Source organism: Mus caroli, unplaced genomic scaffold (assembly GCF_978045245.1).
Source record: "Mus caroli unplaced genomic scaffold, Mus_caroli_1 scaffold_5, whole genome shotgun sequence".
Taxonomy (NCBI): Eukaryota; Metazoa; Chordata; class Mammalia; order Rodentia; family Muridae; genus Mus; species Mus caroli.
The window spans coordinates 10,250,713-10,266,981 of NW_028227260.1; the positions used below are offsets into that span (position 1 = coordinate 10,250,713).

General features: G+C 43.6%; 1 protein-coding gene across 4 annotated transcripts in view; it reads right to left on the minus strand.

Moving 5' to 3' along the window:
• Nucleotides 1-846: 846 nt before the first annotated feature.
• The window catches only part of Rai2 (retinoic acid induced 2), a 62,748-nt gene continuing 47,325 nt past the window's right edge, over nucleotides 847-16,269 (minus strand). For all 4 annotated transcript variants that reach the window (XM_021153461.2, XM_029473558.2, XM_021153460.3 and 1 more), the window contains one exon: nucleotides 847-2,804. In XM_021153461.2, the coding sequence (XP_021009120.1) occupies nucleotides 1,191-2,780 (1,590 nt within the window). In that variant the 5' untranslated portion in view covers nucleotides 2,781-2,804 and the 3' untranslated portion in view covers nucleotides 847-1,190. The remainder of the gene's footprint in view (nucleotides 2,805-16,269) is intronic.

A 16,269-nucleotide genomic window follows, 5' to 3' on the forward strand; every position in this document is an offset into this window, starting at 1 on the left:
GGAAGCCCCTCCCCCAGTTGTGACAGCCCAAATCATCTTTAAGCATTGCCAGACATTGCCAGATGTCCCCTGGTTGCGGGTGGGGGTGGGGTGGAGAGGCAACACACAATCACCCTCATTTGAGAACCACTGAGCTAATCTAACAAAGACTGACTTGTGGTCTAAATTCATATGAAGTTGACGTCCCTCTGTCTCTGAGTGAACTGCAACAACATTTGACTCACAAGATTTTTCATACCATTAAGAACAATGTTCCTTATTGCCTTGCCAAAGGGCAGCCATTCCCAGCTACACTCTGAGGTCCAGGGAGAGAAGCGGGGTGCTTTTGTTTTGTTATTTATTTATTTATTTATTTATTTATTTATCCTGCGCTGAAGCACAGGCTCATCTTTAGCTTACTACCCTCTCTCCTCAGTCTCCAGACTCCAGGCAAGGGCCACCATGCCAAGCAAAGGCACTTTTTTCTTTTACAGTCTTTTTTTTTTTTTTTTGCACAGGACGTCCAAGAAGAAAACTCAACACACTCAAGAACTGAGTGACCCTTGAGTACTTGAGACTCACCTCTCTGCCCCCTCCCTGGTCCTTTGCCACATTAGAAGAAAAAAAAAGGCAGCAACAGCAACAACAACAAAAACCCAACCAAGGCCCAGAGGGAAAAGGGATTTGTTAGAGACCATACACACTCTGAGCCCTCCTTCTCTGAGGCACAAGGCAGTATTTCCCAACATGCCTGAAGAGCTTAGGTCTCGAAATAGTAATAAATTAGACTCTTTACAAGCAAAAGTGTAGGCCAACCACGCCAGTTGAGAAATGTAAATTTTACAAATGACAGAATACTGCAACCAATTAGTGCAAACAAACATTTATTGTGAAATATTCATCCTACCCTTTATTAGGTATTACATCATCAAAGCACTTTGTGGCAATGAAAATAGCTCTTACCCCTCTGATTCACCCAATATTCCATTAAAGCTGCAAAAAAATGTGCAATCTGCTTGAAAAATAGGTTGCTCTTATTTACTCATTTGTGAAAAGTCAAAAATTAAAAAAGAAAATGATACTAGCTAATTTGCCTTTCTGCTCCCACCTATGCCCCAAAATAATTAACAAAGATAATTTGTCTTAGTGCCTTTAAAAAAAAATGCACCTTTCCCCACGTCTTAATCATAAAAACGTTTTAAAGCTCTTATTTACTTTCTTGGGAAAAAGGTGGCCAGCCGTTGTTTTTTAATTGGGAGCATGTGTATTTCCTGGGAGTTCACTTTCTTTAACTTTATGCTCCGGTTTTTGATGGGTTTCCTAAGGGGCTCGGCGTTTCCCAGGGACTCTTCTCCTTGACTGTTGATGTCATAACCCTGAAGCACAGAGTCTTCTCTTTTGAAGGAGAAGTTTTTGGTGGATACCCCTGAGAGGCCTTTAATCTTGCCACAGAAGATGGCAGGAACGGTGTCTTCAACTGACACAATGACCTTGGCCGCCTGAGACTCACTTAAGATCTCAATGTTATTTTCAGCCTTCAGCTCACTGCCAGGATGGCTGGGCTGACTGACCATCTCAGTGCCGTTGCTGTTGCTGCTGTGGCTCTCCATCATGGCTGAGGTTTCAGGACACTTGGCAGGGGCAAAAGGCATTTCCATGCCACTGGAAAGTTTCTCCAGTACGGTGTGACCCTGGATGTCTGCTGACCCACTGCTGTTATACAATGTCTCTGGAGGAGCCTCAGCTTTTCGGTGGGCTGCCAAAGACAGATCTAGGGCTGCATCCTCTTGAAAGACTGGGGGGCTAGTTTCCCCAGCCTTGAGCCAGGGCACTGACTTCATGGACAGATCTAGGGCTTCATTCTCACTCCCCATCTTGATGACTGTGTGGCGGCTGAGCTGGAAATACTCCTTTGACTGCAGGATATCTAAGGGCTTCAGTTCATCCTTTTCCAGAGTGGTCTGGGTGCCTTTAAAGGAGTGCAAGCCGAAGGAAGATGGCGGCTTGGGGAAAGTGGGGCTGAACTTGGATTCAGTACTCTGGGGTACTGGGACAGGGATGGGGATGGGCACTGGAACTGGCAAGGGGACAATCACAGGATAGGGTACCAAGAGGGTAGCTGGCGGGACTAGGGGGGACAAGGGGGAGTTAAAGGGCTGGGGAGGCACTGGAGCATAGCCAGGAGGAGGCTGGCAGGGTGGAGGGCCCAGAGAGCCTTGGGTGGGAAATAAATTCTGGAGCACAGCTTCAAAAGGCAATGCGGGCTCCTGTGGCTGACTTGGGATCCTCAGGTCCAGGAGCTGAGGCTGGGCCTCGGAGTCCTCAGCCCCCTGGAAGAGGTTGTTGTGGATAGCGTTGGAGGAGCACGGGGCCTCCTGTGGCAGGACTAGAGGGGAGTTGAGGTGCTGGAAAACATGCTGTTCCAACACCACTGGTAGCTGCACGGGGCCTTGTGTCGTCATAACGTAGGTAGCGTTGCCGTTGGGGTTGAGCTCTGGTGTAGAGCTTCCCTCCACCTGCATGTGAATGGGCATCACCACTGGGCTGTCCCCAAGGCACAGGGGCTGCAGCACGGTGGCTGCTACCTTCAGAGCCATGCCACTCTGGGACTCAGCTGGGGGGTTCAGAATTGATGGGGCCGGCACGGTCACCAGGGCCTTCTTTACCAGGTCAGTGGAGTTGATGTTCCAGGCCTCGGTAGTTATCAGCTGGGCCATGCGGTTCTCCAGTCTGTTATTAGCCAAAGTGGGAGGGGAGTCAGTCATGTCCATGGAAAGATTCTGGGACTGCAGGTCATCCATCACTTGGCTCCGGTGCCACGTGGCCTGCAACACAGAACACACGATATGAATCTTTCTTAAGAGACTATTTATAACTGCCTTACGAGATCTCTCCAGTCTCAAAATAGTTTCCATAGCTTAGTTAACTGGGCAGCACAACCCAGCTCTCTATGTATACATACGCATTATAGATATTTCCTAATATACACGAACACACCCATATGATCAGCTGTGCTTATAAAATCCAATTTAACAAGCGATTAAGTTATAAACACACATGATGTAATCTCTAAATAGCCAAGTGATGTTAAACAGGCTATTTTGAAGCTTAATACTCAGCTTATATCTTCAGTCTTCAACCAAAACAAAGTTTCATTCCACATTGCTCTGTCAGACCGTTAAGAAATGCAGAGATTTAAACCAGTTCAAACTTGAAAACACAACAAACGTACTTTCCCTTAAGAAAAAAAAATAAAAAACCTTCTCACATTGGAATATTCTATGACTATGCAAAGGGACATTAAAAACTCTTTGTAGGTGTAATTATGGAATTTTAGAAGTATGGGAGATTTCAGAAAACATTTCAAAAACTCTGTAGCAATAATACTCCTAACAGGTTTGGAGATTCGAAGGGCAGCGTGCTTACCTGAGGTTCATTATATGTCCCACTATCTCCCTCTAGCCAATCAAACTCCCTTCCCTCTGATAACAGGAAACTACTCCTCAGAGCAAAGGAGAGAGGGAATGCTTTGCAAGAATGGTCGTTGAGCCAATCAGCCTCACCTGTCCATTTTTTCTGACCTGTGGCCTCTACCAGCATGTGGTTACCAAGAGAAAGGAGTGCTGATGAGTCTAGATCTAAGGAAAATAAAATATCTGTCGGAAACAAAAATTCCCAAAGGTGAAAGACATTGTCTTGATATCTTAGATACCTCCTGAATGCTGATGGACACTTTCTAAGGGGCCAAACGAGCTTAGAGAGGATGCTTCCTGGAGGAAGCAGGGCTGCAGCTGCGGTTCGGCTCTCCATGGAAACGCGTCCATATTTAGCCTCGTTGCCATGGAGAAAGCAGGCACCATGTCTAACTCAGGGATCTGTGAAGCCCTGGAGTGTGGTTGGGCTGGATAATAATTCAATAATCCTCCATTTCACTTGAAAAGCCTGGGCAAAACAGATTCTTGACCTCACCTGCCTTACCTATGTAGACTTTAGTTTTGTGGACATCATGCCTTTACTCTCTCACTGAGAAACGGTCATCACAACCTCTCAAACAAAAGAGAGAGGTCACCCAACACATCCTAGTGTTAAAAGTACAGTCTTTCTATAGGAATCCAACTTTAACAAATGAAAAAGTCCATGACATTTTCAAGTCATCAAAATGTGTCAAATGCACAAAATAAGGAATTGCTTTGTGGAAGGAGAGGGAAAGTGGCAGGTGCTGAGAAAACAACTCCACGGAGTCTATCCGATGTGTCATGACACATTGCAGTAATTCCAAGGGAGGACTCTAGAGCCTGTGTCCCTGTGGGTAACATGCCTTCTGGAAACTACAAGTTGACCCAGTATGTTGGCAATGAAGGAGATTTTCCTTAGGACTGTGGGGAGGACTAGCCTGCTTCGAGAAAAGCTGAGGGCACTTAACCTACCTAAAGGCTTTATCCCTTCCCTAGAAGACTGGCCCTTAATTCAGCCCCAGAAAACCTCATCAACTCACAGTCATTCTCACATGTATATATTCATTCATTCAGGTGACCAATTTATTTTGTAAATGCTCACTATATTCTAAGGACTAGAGTTTAAGCCGTGATGAGAGACAAGGCTCCTATTTTCACAGAGATTATTGTCTAGTGAAGCTGTATGTCCTCCATCAGACAAGACTGTAGCATGAACAAGGGGAAGAACACAGCCGAAGAGGTAGCAACAATAGAAGGAGAAAAATTTGGGGCACAGGCACACAGTCCTGTGGAGGCTTCATGAATCTAAGGTTCTTTTTCCACAAGGGTCCAACTTGTCCTCACAGTGGCTGGGACTCTCATGCACGGATGAGGAAGAGATGAAGAGAAGCTTAGATGGGACTGATAAGTACAAAGGTAGAAACTATTAGAGAAGTCACCCATGGTCACCCATCTATGACCAAACCTGGTGACTTAGAGGCAACTTAGCAGAAATCAAGACATATCTCGGTGCCATCTTTGAATGGTATGTACTTCCTCACGCTGACTATGTCTGTTTACACCTTCAGAAGTGTAAACACACCTTCATGTGCTCTTCCCTCTTTCACATTTCCCTTTACACCCTCCTGAAAGAAAACAGACAACTTTCTAGATACCCCTTTACCTCTTACTTGCACATATCTTCAGCTCAATTGTTAGCCCTCACTGTTTTCAGGAAATCTCCCTTGCTCCTACTACCCGGCCTTGATCTAGGCCTCTTCCAGAACCCTCCTGATCAAGGCATGAAGAGGGGATTTTGCCAGAGTAGGGTACTTTCCCAACAGGCCTGCTATCTTCTCCAGCATCATCCTGATTTGGACTCAACGAGGGGACCGTTTGGGGGTTCGGTGCCTCCACACAGGTCTCTACTCCTCCCACAAAAAACAAGATATGGAACAATTGCACATTAGCTTTGTTCCACTCAATATATGATTGGCTGATCAGTCCTTGGAATGACCTTTTCAGAGGACTACAATTATGCCCATATTGTCAACAGAGAAATTAATTCCACAGTGAAGTCAGATAAGTAGCTTAAGGGTGCATTGGGACTAGAATTAGAATTCCAGGCTAGTCTAAGGTATCTTCCCTGTATTTTGATTTGGGGAAAGAATAATCGCTAGAGCCTTTACATCAGCATGGAGTACACAGTAAACCTGAGGATGACTGCAGAAAGTCAAAGTAGAGGCCAGATATTTCCCAACAAATTCATGAATCTATCATCAGACTAGTCCCTCCATTGGGGTTGTGATCAGCTCCTTCTCACTGGAGTTTGTGTCCTTGGGGAATGAGACTGCAGTAGCTATGGTGTTGTTACTAGAGGACTGATAGTAGGGCATCTTTTAGCCTACGACCCAGCAGCCACATGTTCTAAAGTCACAGACATAACAGAGAGACTTGCAAGTCCATTTCTGGGGCCTGATTTTTTTTTCTGGAAACAGATGTGACAAGCTATATAGCATGCAGGCTTTGCCTCATTGTAGGTGGAGGAAAGAAATCTGCAGTATTTCAGGAGCAAAGAGAAAGAAGGCTTCTGGCCAAAGTCTTCCTTCCACTTCCCTGACCATTAGAGCTCTCAGGCAAAGATTGCCTGAGAATAACTCCATCTGCTTCTCTGGAGAGTCATTGGCCTGCCTAGACAGGCTGTTTCTTCCACTTCATCTCTACCAGATATAACACTGTTCTCAAGGATATCCAGGTTAAGGAAATACAAAGCCCTTCCATTATATACCTTTCCACATTCTAGAAAGGCTCTTTCTCTCTTCCACTTGTGCCTCTTCCTGCTATTCAACCTGCCAGCTGACACCCTCCTACAGCTCTGGGTCAGCAGGTGTGGGTGAGAAAGTGTGATACTTCGAGCATTGCTGCTGCGGGAGCTGGTGTTAGGAACCCTGGCTATGCACAGAATAAAAAGAGCAGCACACAAACTGAGGGTTCAAAGGGCAAGTCCTTGTCCCTAAGGATGAGCCTAGAGGTAGTTAATGATATTGAAGAAGGCAGAGACCCGTTCTCCCCATGCAGGCAAGCTGCTGATTAGTATGGATGAGTTCTCCAGGTAAGGGAGTCTTCTCTTGTGTTTGGGTTTTGTAAATCTTCATTTTCAAATGGGTTTAGATGGAGTCATCAACCATTTTGCCTATGTTCATTATCACCATGGGAGGTAAAAGGAAAGACATAAAGAAGACACGCACATGGGGTGGGGGAGAGACAGGGAGGGAGAAAGGGGTGGTGAGGAGGATACTAAGATCTAGTAAATGATGGTTGTGTGGCCTGGTAGAATATGGATCTACCTATTGCTAAAGGCCTTCATTCTCTCCATCTTCAGCAAGTTGATAGCGCCTCACCTCTGTAGCCTCCATGTCACCCAGATGTAGACTTTGGGGAAAATGGCATGTTGAGTGGTTGGCAAAAAAAGGTCTGTGATCTTGGCTGGGCCTACATGCTTGTAGAGTCACAGACTTGCTAAATTACAAGTATCAAAAGATGTCAGAGACTGGTTCTGCCCCTTAACCTGGAGTCCTTTCTGGCCTTTGTCTTCACTAAGGTTTCTTCTGCTTATGGGTTAGATGTTGGGGGAACAGCTCGAAAAAAGTCACTTCCTCCATTCTCACTGAGATCCCCAGGACACTGATTTAACCTTGTCTAGTCCTGACTCTGGTTTCATACTGGGCTTTCTTGTCCCCTGTTTTTCTTGGAGCTGACACTGTACCTCTTGAATAGTAGGTACTTAGGACATGTTTTCTGGATAAATTGGAACGTGAATGAATATTCAAGCCTTTCTGGGCCTGGTATTGCCATCCTTGTCTTCTGATCAGAAGCCTGACACTTGTAGAATTGTAGAACTGGGGCATTAAACCTATTCTAACCCACTGATTCTTACCTTTCCAGTGCTGTGATTCTTCAATACTCTTTCTCATGTTGTGGTGACCCCCCAACCATAAAATTATTTTTGTTACTACGTTATAGCTGTAATTTTGCTAGTTGTGAATCATAATATAAATGTCTTATATTCAAGATATCTGATATGTGGCCTTTGTGAAAGGATCATTTGACCTCAAAGGTGTCATGACCCACAGGTTGAGAATCTCCAGTTTAGCATATTCCAGACACTTCTGACAAGTGAGGAGACTGGGATCTAGAGTAGCCAGTGCTCATCAAGACCAGTTACTACAGAGGTGTAGGAATTTGAGAGAAGAGTACAGGTTAAGGCCATTGGTGTCATAGGACAGCATAACGTTGGTTACTGCCTCCACTGTGAGGGACTCCCGTGAGACAGTGTGCTTGTGAAAGTATTTGTGGACTAAGGACATGGGGTCATCCTGTGTTTGCTTGACATAACCAGAAAAAGAAACTTAAAATGACTACTTTCTGTATAAAGCACTACAGATATGATGAAGGCAACCTCGGGCACATCACCCAGGTGACCTGCACCACATGTGCACCCTGGTGGGTATTCATACAAGCCACCCTGCTTCTCTAGCTGTCTCTTCTACAACTTTGCACGAGAATCTACTTTAAGCTGATATACTTTTCTACCAATGGTACTATTATAAGAGGGCTTCATTTATGGTCTAATTTAGAAGACAAACTACTTAATTACTGCTGCTCAGATAATTTAGATCTGCAGATGTTAAAATCTGCCTTTTTCCTTTTTGTGGTTATTTAACACTAAGTCACACACACACACACACACACACACACACACACACACACACACATAGAAGCTGGCAAATATCCCACTACTTTTACACCTAATATCCTCAGCCACATTCCAACTCATACCATTGATAGCATCCCTGAAGATCCTGCGCCAATTCAAACTAAAGGAATCTCAGCAGGTGCTATGAGTTCCAGAGACAAAGTCCCTAGCTCTGGCCAAGCCTGATTTCTGAGCCAAGAATTTTACAGGGTGTATACTAGGAGTCTTTTCAGAGGCCCAGATCACCATCTAGCTAAGGGTTTGAGTGTATTTTGTAAATTGGAAGCATCTTCACCACGGAAGCTTGTCTAAAGGTTTCCATGGTTTGCACTGTGTGAGGATCAAGCGCATCTAAGCAAAGACTACAGGAGTGGCTTTTTCAATGTGAAGAGCAAGTAGGGAGGAATTTATTTCATAGCAACTTGAGCCAAAAGTGAGTCTTGCTTGAAGGCCCTGCAGAGCCCTTGAGCTTACTGGAGTGAGGTCACTCAGAAAGTACACTAAGCTTCAAGGAAAACAACTTATGGTAATAATCTGGGCTCATTTGTGGCATATTCTGGACTCACAGGCTTTAGCAAGTTTTACAAAGTCCCATCTTTGTGCCTCTATCCCTGTTCTGGTGAAGCCAAAGTCTGTCATTGCTCCTGGTGATGCTCTTTTCATCATAATGAGGTTGCAAATGTGATTCTTTCTCCTGTCGCCAAATCTTATCGAGATTTTTCCCCCTAATCAACACAAGTTTCTTCCCTGAAGCAATCATTCTTTAAATGATTGCCTTGTGTCTCTTAATGATAGTGACCTATGTTAAGATCCATAGTGTTGGTCAATTTTGTCACTTGTAAACACAACAGAGGGTAATTGTACAATAGAACATGGTTACGATATTACTTGTTGACACAATCCTGTGGACTAACCATTGTACTGCAGTCCATCATTGATTGGAGCATCTTTCCATGACATATGGCATATGGCTGTACATCCTGGAAGTTTCCTAAGAAATATTTTCCAAGTGGTAAAACAGCAACAGTCCTAGTTTATATGGAGCAAGAACCAGCTATCAATTGTATCTGGTCAGCAGGACTATCTACATCTTTGTTGAAAGTGAAGTCTTTGGAACAGCTACAACAGCATTACTCACAAGCTTCTTTGAAATGCAGAATCTTAAGCCACACAACCAAGCCACTCTGAAGCGAAATCTGCATGTGAACAAGAGCTTTGGTGGGGAAGGGGTGGGGAAGAGCAGGTGGGGCGGGCTGGAGAGATAGTTCAGTGGTTAAGAGCACTGGTTGCTTGTTCAGAGGCTCTGGATACAATTCCCAGCACCCACAGCTCACAACTGTCTGTAACTTCAGTTCCAGGGGTTCTGACACCCTCACACAGACAGACATGCAGGCAGAACACTAATGCACATGAAATGAACATAAATAAACATCCTTGGGTGGTCTGTGTGTATATTAAGGTTTGAAAAGCACTGTCTTGTTATCAGTTCTCAAGCTGATCTGTGCATTGCAATTGCCTGGAATCTATCAAAAGAAATGCAATCCCTGTCCCGTTCCCAAGACAAACTCAACTGTTTTGGGTGGCAGTTTGGGTCTGGAGTGCAGAAAGTTCACCATGCAGTCGGATTTGTAACCCTTAGCCTAAAGCTAGAACACAGGACAGCTAGTGAGCTACCTTTCATAGTGGCTGATTTTCCATTTTATGTCTCAGAAAACACTGAAGCCATTACCATCCCAAGCTTTCTTAATTTCCACCTGGCCCCTACATTGTGTCCCTGTGTACCCCAATTCTATAAAGAGGTGAGAAGTCTCTCCCCTTGGAAGGCTGGTTTGCTAAAGACCTCTGATAAAATTTGTTTCCCTTCCAATCGCTCCTTATTTTTAGTCTACTTTCCACTTTTGACTAAGACTTACAAGACACCATCAACAAATGGCCTAATTCTGTATAAAAATCACTAGCCATTAACTATGAGGCAGACGAGAGGGGCATATTGTGTCCTTTAATACTGTACACATATATGGTTTCATCATTCAGGACCCAGGGTGCACTATCTAAAAAGCAACTCCAACTGGGTTCAAAATGGATTTTCTTTCCCCACAGGGTGTAGTAATTGTCAATTACTTGTCCCAGTGATTGAATTTTCTGAGCTTTAAACATCAGCACAAAGCCCTTTTACTTTAACAAAGCTGTGAGAATAATTACTACTTGAATGTATTCCCAAATTGGTTACAATATGAAAAAAAAAAAAACCAGAATATTCACCAATCTCGAATTTGGTTGTATTTTACCTGCAGGGACTTAAACAGTCTTCCAAAAGGCAATCCAAATTCACTTTGGAAATGAGTCACCCAGTCCACTACTTCAGTTATTAAAACTGTGGTGGTCATTCAAATTTCAACTGGGATCAATCTTGGTAACAATAGGCATTGGCTATGGAAAGTCCTGTAGTCTTTCCAGAAAGGGAGTACAATCATGAAATCTTCTATACTGGCTTAAAAAAATAAAGAGGGGGTCAGACCCAGTGCCATTAACTAGCTATTGACATCAGCAGTTTGAGGATCATCTTGAAGAAAGGACAGAAATGCATGCCCTGGGATGCTACAAAATGTATGCATGCTTAGCTTAAAATCTCATCCTTTGCACTCTTGTTTTATTATTTTTGTGTGCAAGTAACATGAAAACATAAGAACACACACATGGCTTGTGTGTGTGTGTGTGTGTGTGTGTGTGTGTGTGTGTGTTCAGTTTTCCCTGATAAGAGCACAAGAATGAAATGAGACTACTCAGCAAGAGAGATGAATCTCTCAGGCAGGGTCCAGTTAGCTTTCTAGAGCTCTCCTGTCTAAGTTTAGACTGGTCACTAGCCCAATCCACCCTTCCTGTGTTACAGAGCTGGAAGCTAACACTCAGAGGTCAAGTGGCTTGTTCAGGTTCATACAACAGTGCCCACTGACTCTTAAAACTGTACTTTCTCCCCGAAAACACGTTATCTGAACCACTGCTTTTGTTTCAAATGCTAAAGGACACAAAGGAACATGTGGGTCAAACAGAATTGAAAGGGGGAAAACCCCAATTCTCAGGCTTGATTTTTCAAGGCTGTTATTGGGTTCTAGAAAAGCTCAACAGGATTCTGGGAGCCTGGCTGGGGAGGTCATTCTGCCTCCTTTGTCTTTCTGGTGAATAATGCCATGTGTCACTACATTTATTTTCTCATTTACTGTCCCAACAGTCTTTAGCCTGCCTCCTAAGGACCAATGGTGGTCCTTGGAACCATGCAGGTCTTAGCATAAGGAAGAATTAAAAAAACAGATTTGTCCTCATTCATGTATTCATTCTTTCGAAAATGATCTGAAGACCTACTGTGGACTGGGCCTGCATTTCCTATTCTTTTACTTTCTCTAAAGGACCATTGCCTCCTTTACTGGTGTAGTTCTGGAGACAGGAACCAAATCTGCTTTCTCCCAGGCTTATGGGCTTTCTTCAAGGTTCTTTCAAGGCTGATATTTCTTACAGAGATAAAGGAATACATTTTTAAAGGATGAATACCAGTCTCTGGGCAGCTGTGGGAGGCACGGCATAAGATGAGAATAGTGTTTATTTTCTATAAAGGGCTGCCCCTGCCATTGAGAGGAAAGGCAAGTTCTCCTTACACTATAATGAGTTTCAGTAGATGGTAAGAAGAATGCGTCAGCATCACAGCATACAATCAGGAGGAACCGTTGGTGTGGACGAACACGTTTAAGTGGACAGTGGACTGCATAAACTACCAATTGCTGATCCTTGCATTCAGATGAGTCCTTGCAACTTTCCATCGGACACCCAGCTTCTAAACCACCTCAGGTGCCTGAGCCTGAAGGGTAGTTTACACAGAAGCACAAGTCATGTTATGCTCTTAGACCAGGTCTATCATCTTGAAGAGCAATGGTTTGAGGAAAATTTTCTGGCAACAAAGAAACCTCTTAATCACTTCTCAGCCTTTTGGCTAAGATTAAGTATAGTATCAAGTGTAGAAACCTCTTAAATTTGGAATGAAGGGGGTGGGTGGGAAACTTGCCTTCTGAAAGAAAAAAAAATATTTCTAATTAGATTGAGATACAAAGGTTAAATTTTTCATCTGGGGGGAAAAAGATTGTTTAGAATTCTATGTCATTAGAAGGACATTTTCCAGAAGCCATTATGCCAGAAATAGATCCTCTGAGGGGTCACTAGAAGGAAGGGGGTGCAGAAATCTAAGGTACTTGGGTTTATAGACTTACCCTTTTCTAAGGCCTGTGAGCCCCTCATCAACCACTGGTGTGGAGATAGTTTCAGTCCATTCTGGGCACTGTACCCTTCTGAGAATTATGATAAGGAAAAATGTTGAACTGAGTCCCAGGTTCAAACTTCACCTTTTACTAACTGCCACTTGTATGACCTTGGGCACGTTAGTTCCAAGTCTCAGTTAACCTCTATGCAAGATGAAGAATGAAAAGTAAAGAGCTCTCTGGTGGGATGGCTGGAATGAAGAGAGAGTTCAGAAGAACTTGCTACAAGGCCTGGCATGTGGAAGGCTCAGTCATCACCATCATCATGGTCCTCACTGACTCCATCACTGCTTGCTCACACCATCATCTTCATCTTCATCTTAGTCTTCATTACAATCATTACTTCATTACTGCAGTTGCCACTGTCTTCTTAGTTGTCATTCTCATTGCTATTGCTATCATTATCATCACCATTGCCATCATCTTTGTTGCCACCTTGTCATGGCATCATTGTCTTATCAGATCCTCTGCCCACATTTTCTCCAAGCATCTGGAGTAGCATGATCAAAGTTTCGCTAGCATGTGAAGGGGTTTGCTCATCTGTAACCCTGTTTGGTCAAAGCTTACCTTGAAAATCAGCTGCTAGGGACTGGGGAAGTATGTATCATAAAATGAGTATTACACCCAATGGTGAAGTTTTCAGGCAAACTCCCTAGCTCATTTAATTCTAACATCATTAGAACATCAAACATTTCCAGTAAAAAGAGAAGACCATACTGTCACTATAATAGAAATCAAAGATGACAGGAAAATATGTATACATATGAATATCTGTTTCTCACCTGTTAGGAAGAGTAGAGGAGAAAGAAAAAGAGCAACACTTTATGTATCGTGCACGTGTGGATGCATGAGAACTTTCATGGATTCTGAAATTTCTGCCATTTATGCATAATATCACTTAGGATTCTTCTGTTTTTCTTTCTTGCACAAAGTCCTAAGGAGTTTTCTCTCCCCACTTATTAGTAATAATAGGGGTATCTTCTCACTCACAAAAACCCAAAGGATTCCCAGAGAAGAGGAAGATAAAGAAAAGGATAAGAGGGAAACAGAGCAAAGGAAGAATCTGTGCTAACCAGGCCAAAGTAAAAGGAATGAACTTTCCAAAGGTTTTAGGCCCAAATGAGAAAGAGCTTGTTCAGATAGAAATGTTAAGACAGTGAGACTGAGGGAGGCTGCAACCGGGGGGAAACAGAATGAAAGCTCTTCAGTGGGCCACAGGGGGCGGTGCCAAGGAGCAAGGCTGCAGCAGCTTGGCTGCTTCTAGGGCTGGTCCTCTCCCTCCAAGTATTCCTTCCTTACCCTGGCACATCAAGTCTCAGCAGGGTTAGGGGCATCCTCTTTCACTGAGGCCATACAAGTGAGCCCTATTGGGGAACTGATCAGGACATGTGCTCAACAATGTTCATAGCAGCTTTATTTGGAATAGCTAGAAGCTAGAAACAACCATGATGTCCCTCAACTGGAGAATAGATACAGAAAATGTGGTACATCTACACAATGGAATACTATTCAACTATTGAAAACAATGAATTTATGAAATTCCTAGGCAAATGGATGGAATTAGAAAATATCATCCTGAGTGAGGTGATCCAGACCCCAAAGGGCATGACAGGAGCCTAGCTGTCCTCTGAGAGGCTTTATTGAGCAGCTAACTGAGACAGATGCAGACACCTACAGCCAAACATTGGATGTAAGTTGGGGACTCTCCTGACTTTAAAACAACCAAGCACCCTTGCTGAGCTCACAGTCCTAGGAAAAACTACATACATGTGCCTTCTTATCATGTCTGGTCTTTATTTATATTTATGTTTATCCATACCTCTGGCACCTCCTGCTCCACATTGGGCAGTGAGAATTGAGTTTCACCCATCAAAACTTGATTTTCTAGACAGAAGCTGATAAGTTAATCTTGAATGAAGTGTTTGACTATCTTGATTAGATGTATGACTAATGAAGTATTATGTCTTCCCTACTAACATAATAAATATATTTCAGGAATAATAAAGCCATGGACGAAGAAGTGGGGCTCTAACTGAGGAACTGCAAGGCACTAATCACCAGGAAGCACCTTCTGTCTATCTTAACATCTCCATAGAGACGAGACCTTACAACTCCTGACCAAATTAGCTGGCAGTATTAAAAGGCACCTGATCACAACATGGCCGTCACCTTTAGGCACTCGGAGCTAAGGCAAGACATGAAGGAGCCCCAGTTATCTATTTCTTTACATATCCAATAAGCAAACACACATTTCTCATCCAAGAGGAAATTGCTGATATTTTGCTTTATCTCCAGTATGGAGACTTTCTCAGTATCCAGGCATGCCTTTTCCTCAGAGGACTGGGTAACTGGACTGGCTGCCTCCTGAAATTCTTATTTGTGCCGTACCAGGCAAGAAGTCCAGGACTGTATCCCACATATAACATACAAAGCTATAGCCACAATGGAACTCAATTGCCAAAGGTGATAAGCATGGGGAGGAAGAGTGGGGAGGGGGTGGGGTGGGCGCTGTGTTTGAGGGAGCCCAGCTTATTAGTATCTTGAGTTCTCCTGTAGAATGGCCTTAAGACAAAGATTTGTCTGAAGTTGGTATATTTGAGGGAAGATTCCAGAAAAGGAATGAAGCAGAGGGACTGGGAGAGGAAGAAAGGCAAATTATCAAGCAAGTTACCAGTGAACAACTGGTACTCAGTTCTACAAGGGATGAACAAGAGACAGGGCAAGATACACTCTTGCCTGTGTGTATCAACTGAAAAGCTAGGAGGTTGGGATTTAGTCATTGACTCCAACAGTCCCTGGTTGAGGGCCAGTGGAAGATGTGTTCATTCTTTTGCACTTCCAGCTAGCCCATCATGCAGGCCAGACCTAGTGTACTCCAGAGACCAAAGCTAAAAAGGTAAACCTTTACGGAGAGTCACAGGCATGTGAGGTAAGCAGCCTCTAGTAAGGCAAGATAGCAAGAGTATCTCCTATGCCAACCACAAAAATGTCAATGATTGTTTTGTGGTAATAATGGCCACCAATTTAGGCCACTGTATGGGATCATGTGTTTCCCCGATGGGTACAACCTTCTATGACCCACGTGAGGAAGACAACGTTTGAATAACAATGCCCATGCCTCCGAGGACTCATGAGAAGCATGCCTCAAGATTTCCCAGAGAGGAAGGTTCACAAGGAGGGCAGAGAGGACTAGCTATCCAAAGCAAACATTTCAAGAGATGGTCAGTTTAGGTCATGTGTTTGCTCTTTAGCTGAAAGATATCTGGGGTCCTGCAGAAAGTTCTTTTCTATTTTGATCGGTTTTTGATATTATTTGTGTCAGCTGGAATGCAAGATGTTCTTGGGATAAATTACAGAGCAAATCTCTTCTCTAGTAATCCTGTGTTCCAACACAGGAGGAACCAGAAATAAATAAACACTGCTTCACTTCATAGTGTAAACTGCCTGATGATGATGATGATGGTGGTGGTGGTGATGATGATGGTGGTGGCAGTGGTGGTGATGATGAGGACGACGACGACGATGATGGTGGTGGTGATGATGATGATGACGATGATGATGTGCTCATCTTTTAAACAGTCAACTTCTTTCTGGAATTCTGTTTCCTCAGAAGCATCCCTCTGCCTGTGAGCAACTCTCTTAAGAACAATACACTTGGCAGAATCTTGGGGAGGTTGAGTTGTTTTGAGTCACCAATATTTCACTGTATTTATCTTAAAGTGAGTATTGTGGTTGAAGCTAATGTAGCATAAACAACAGAGAGTTGGGGTGGGGAAAGAAAGAGATTAGCTCTATA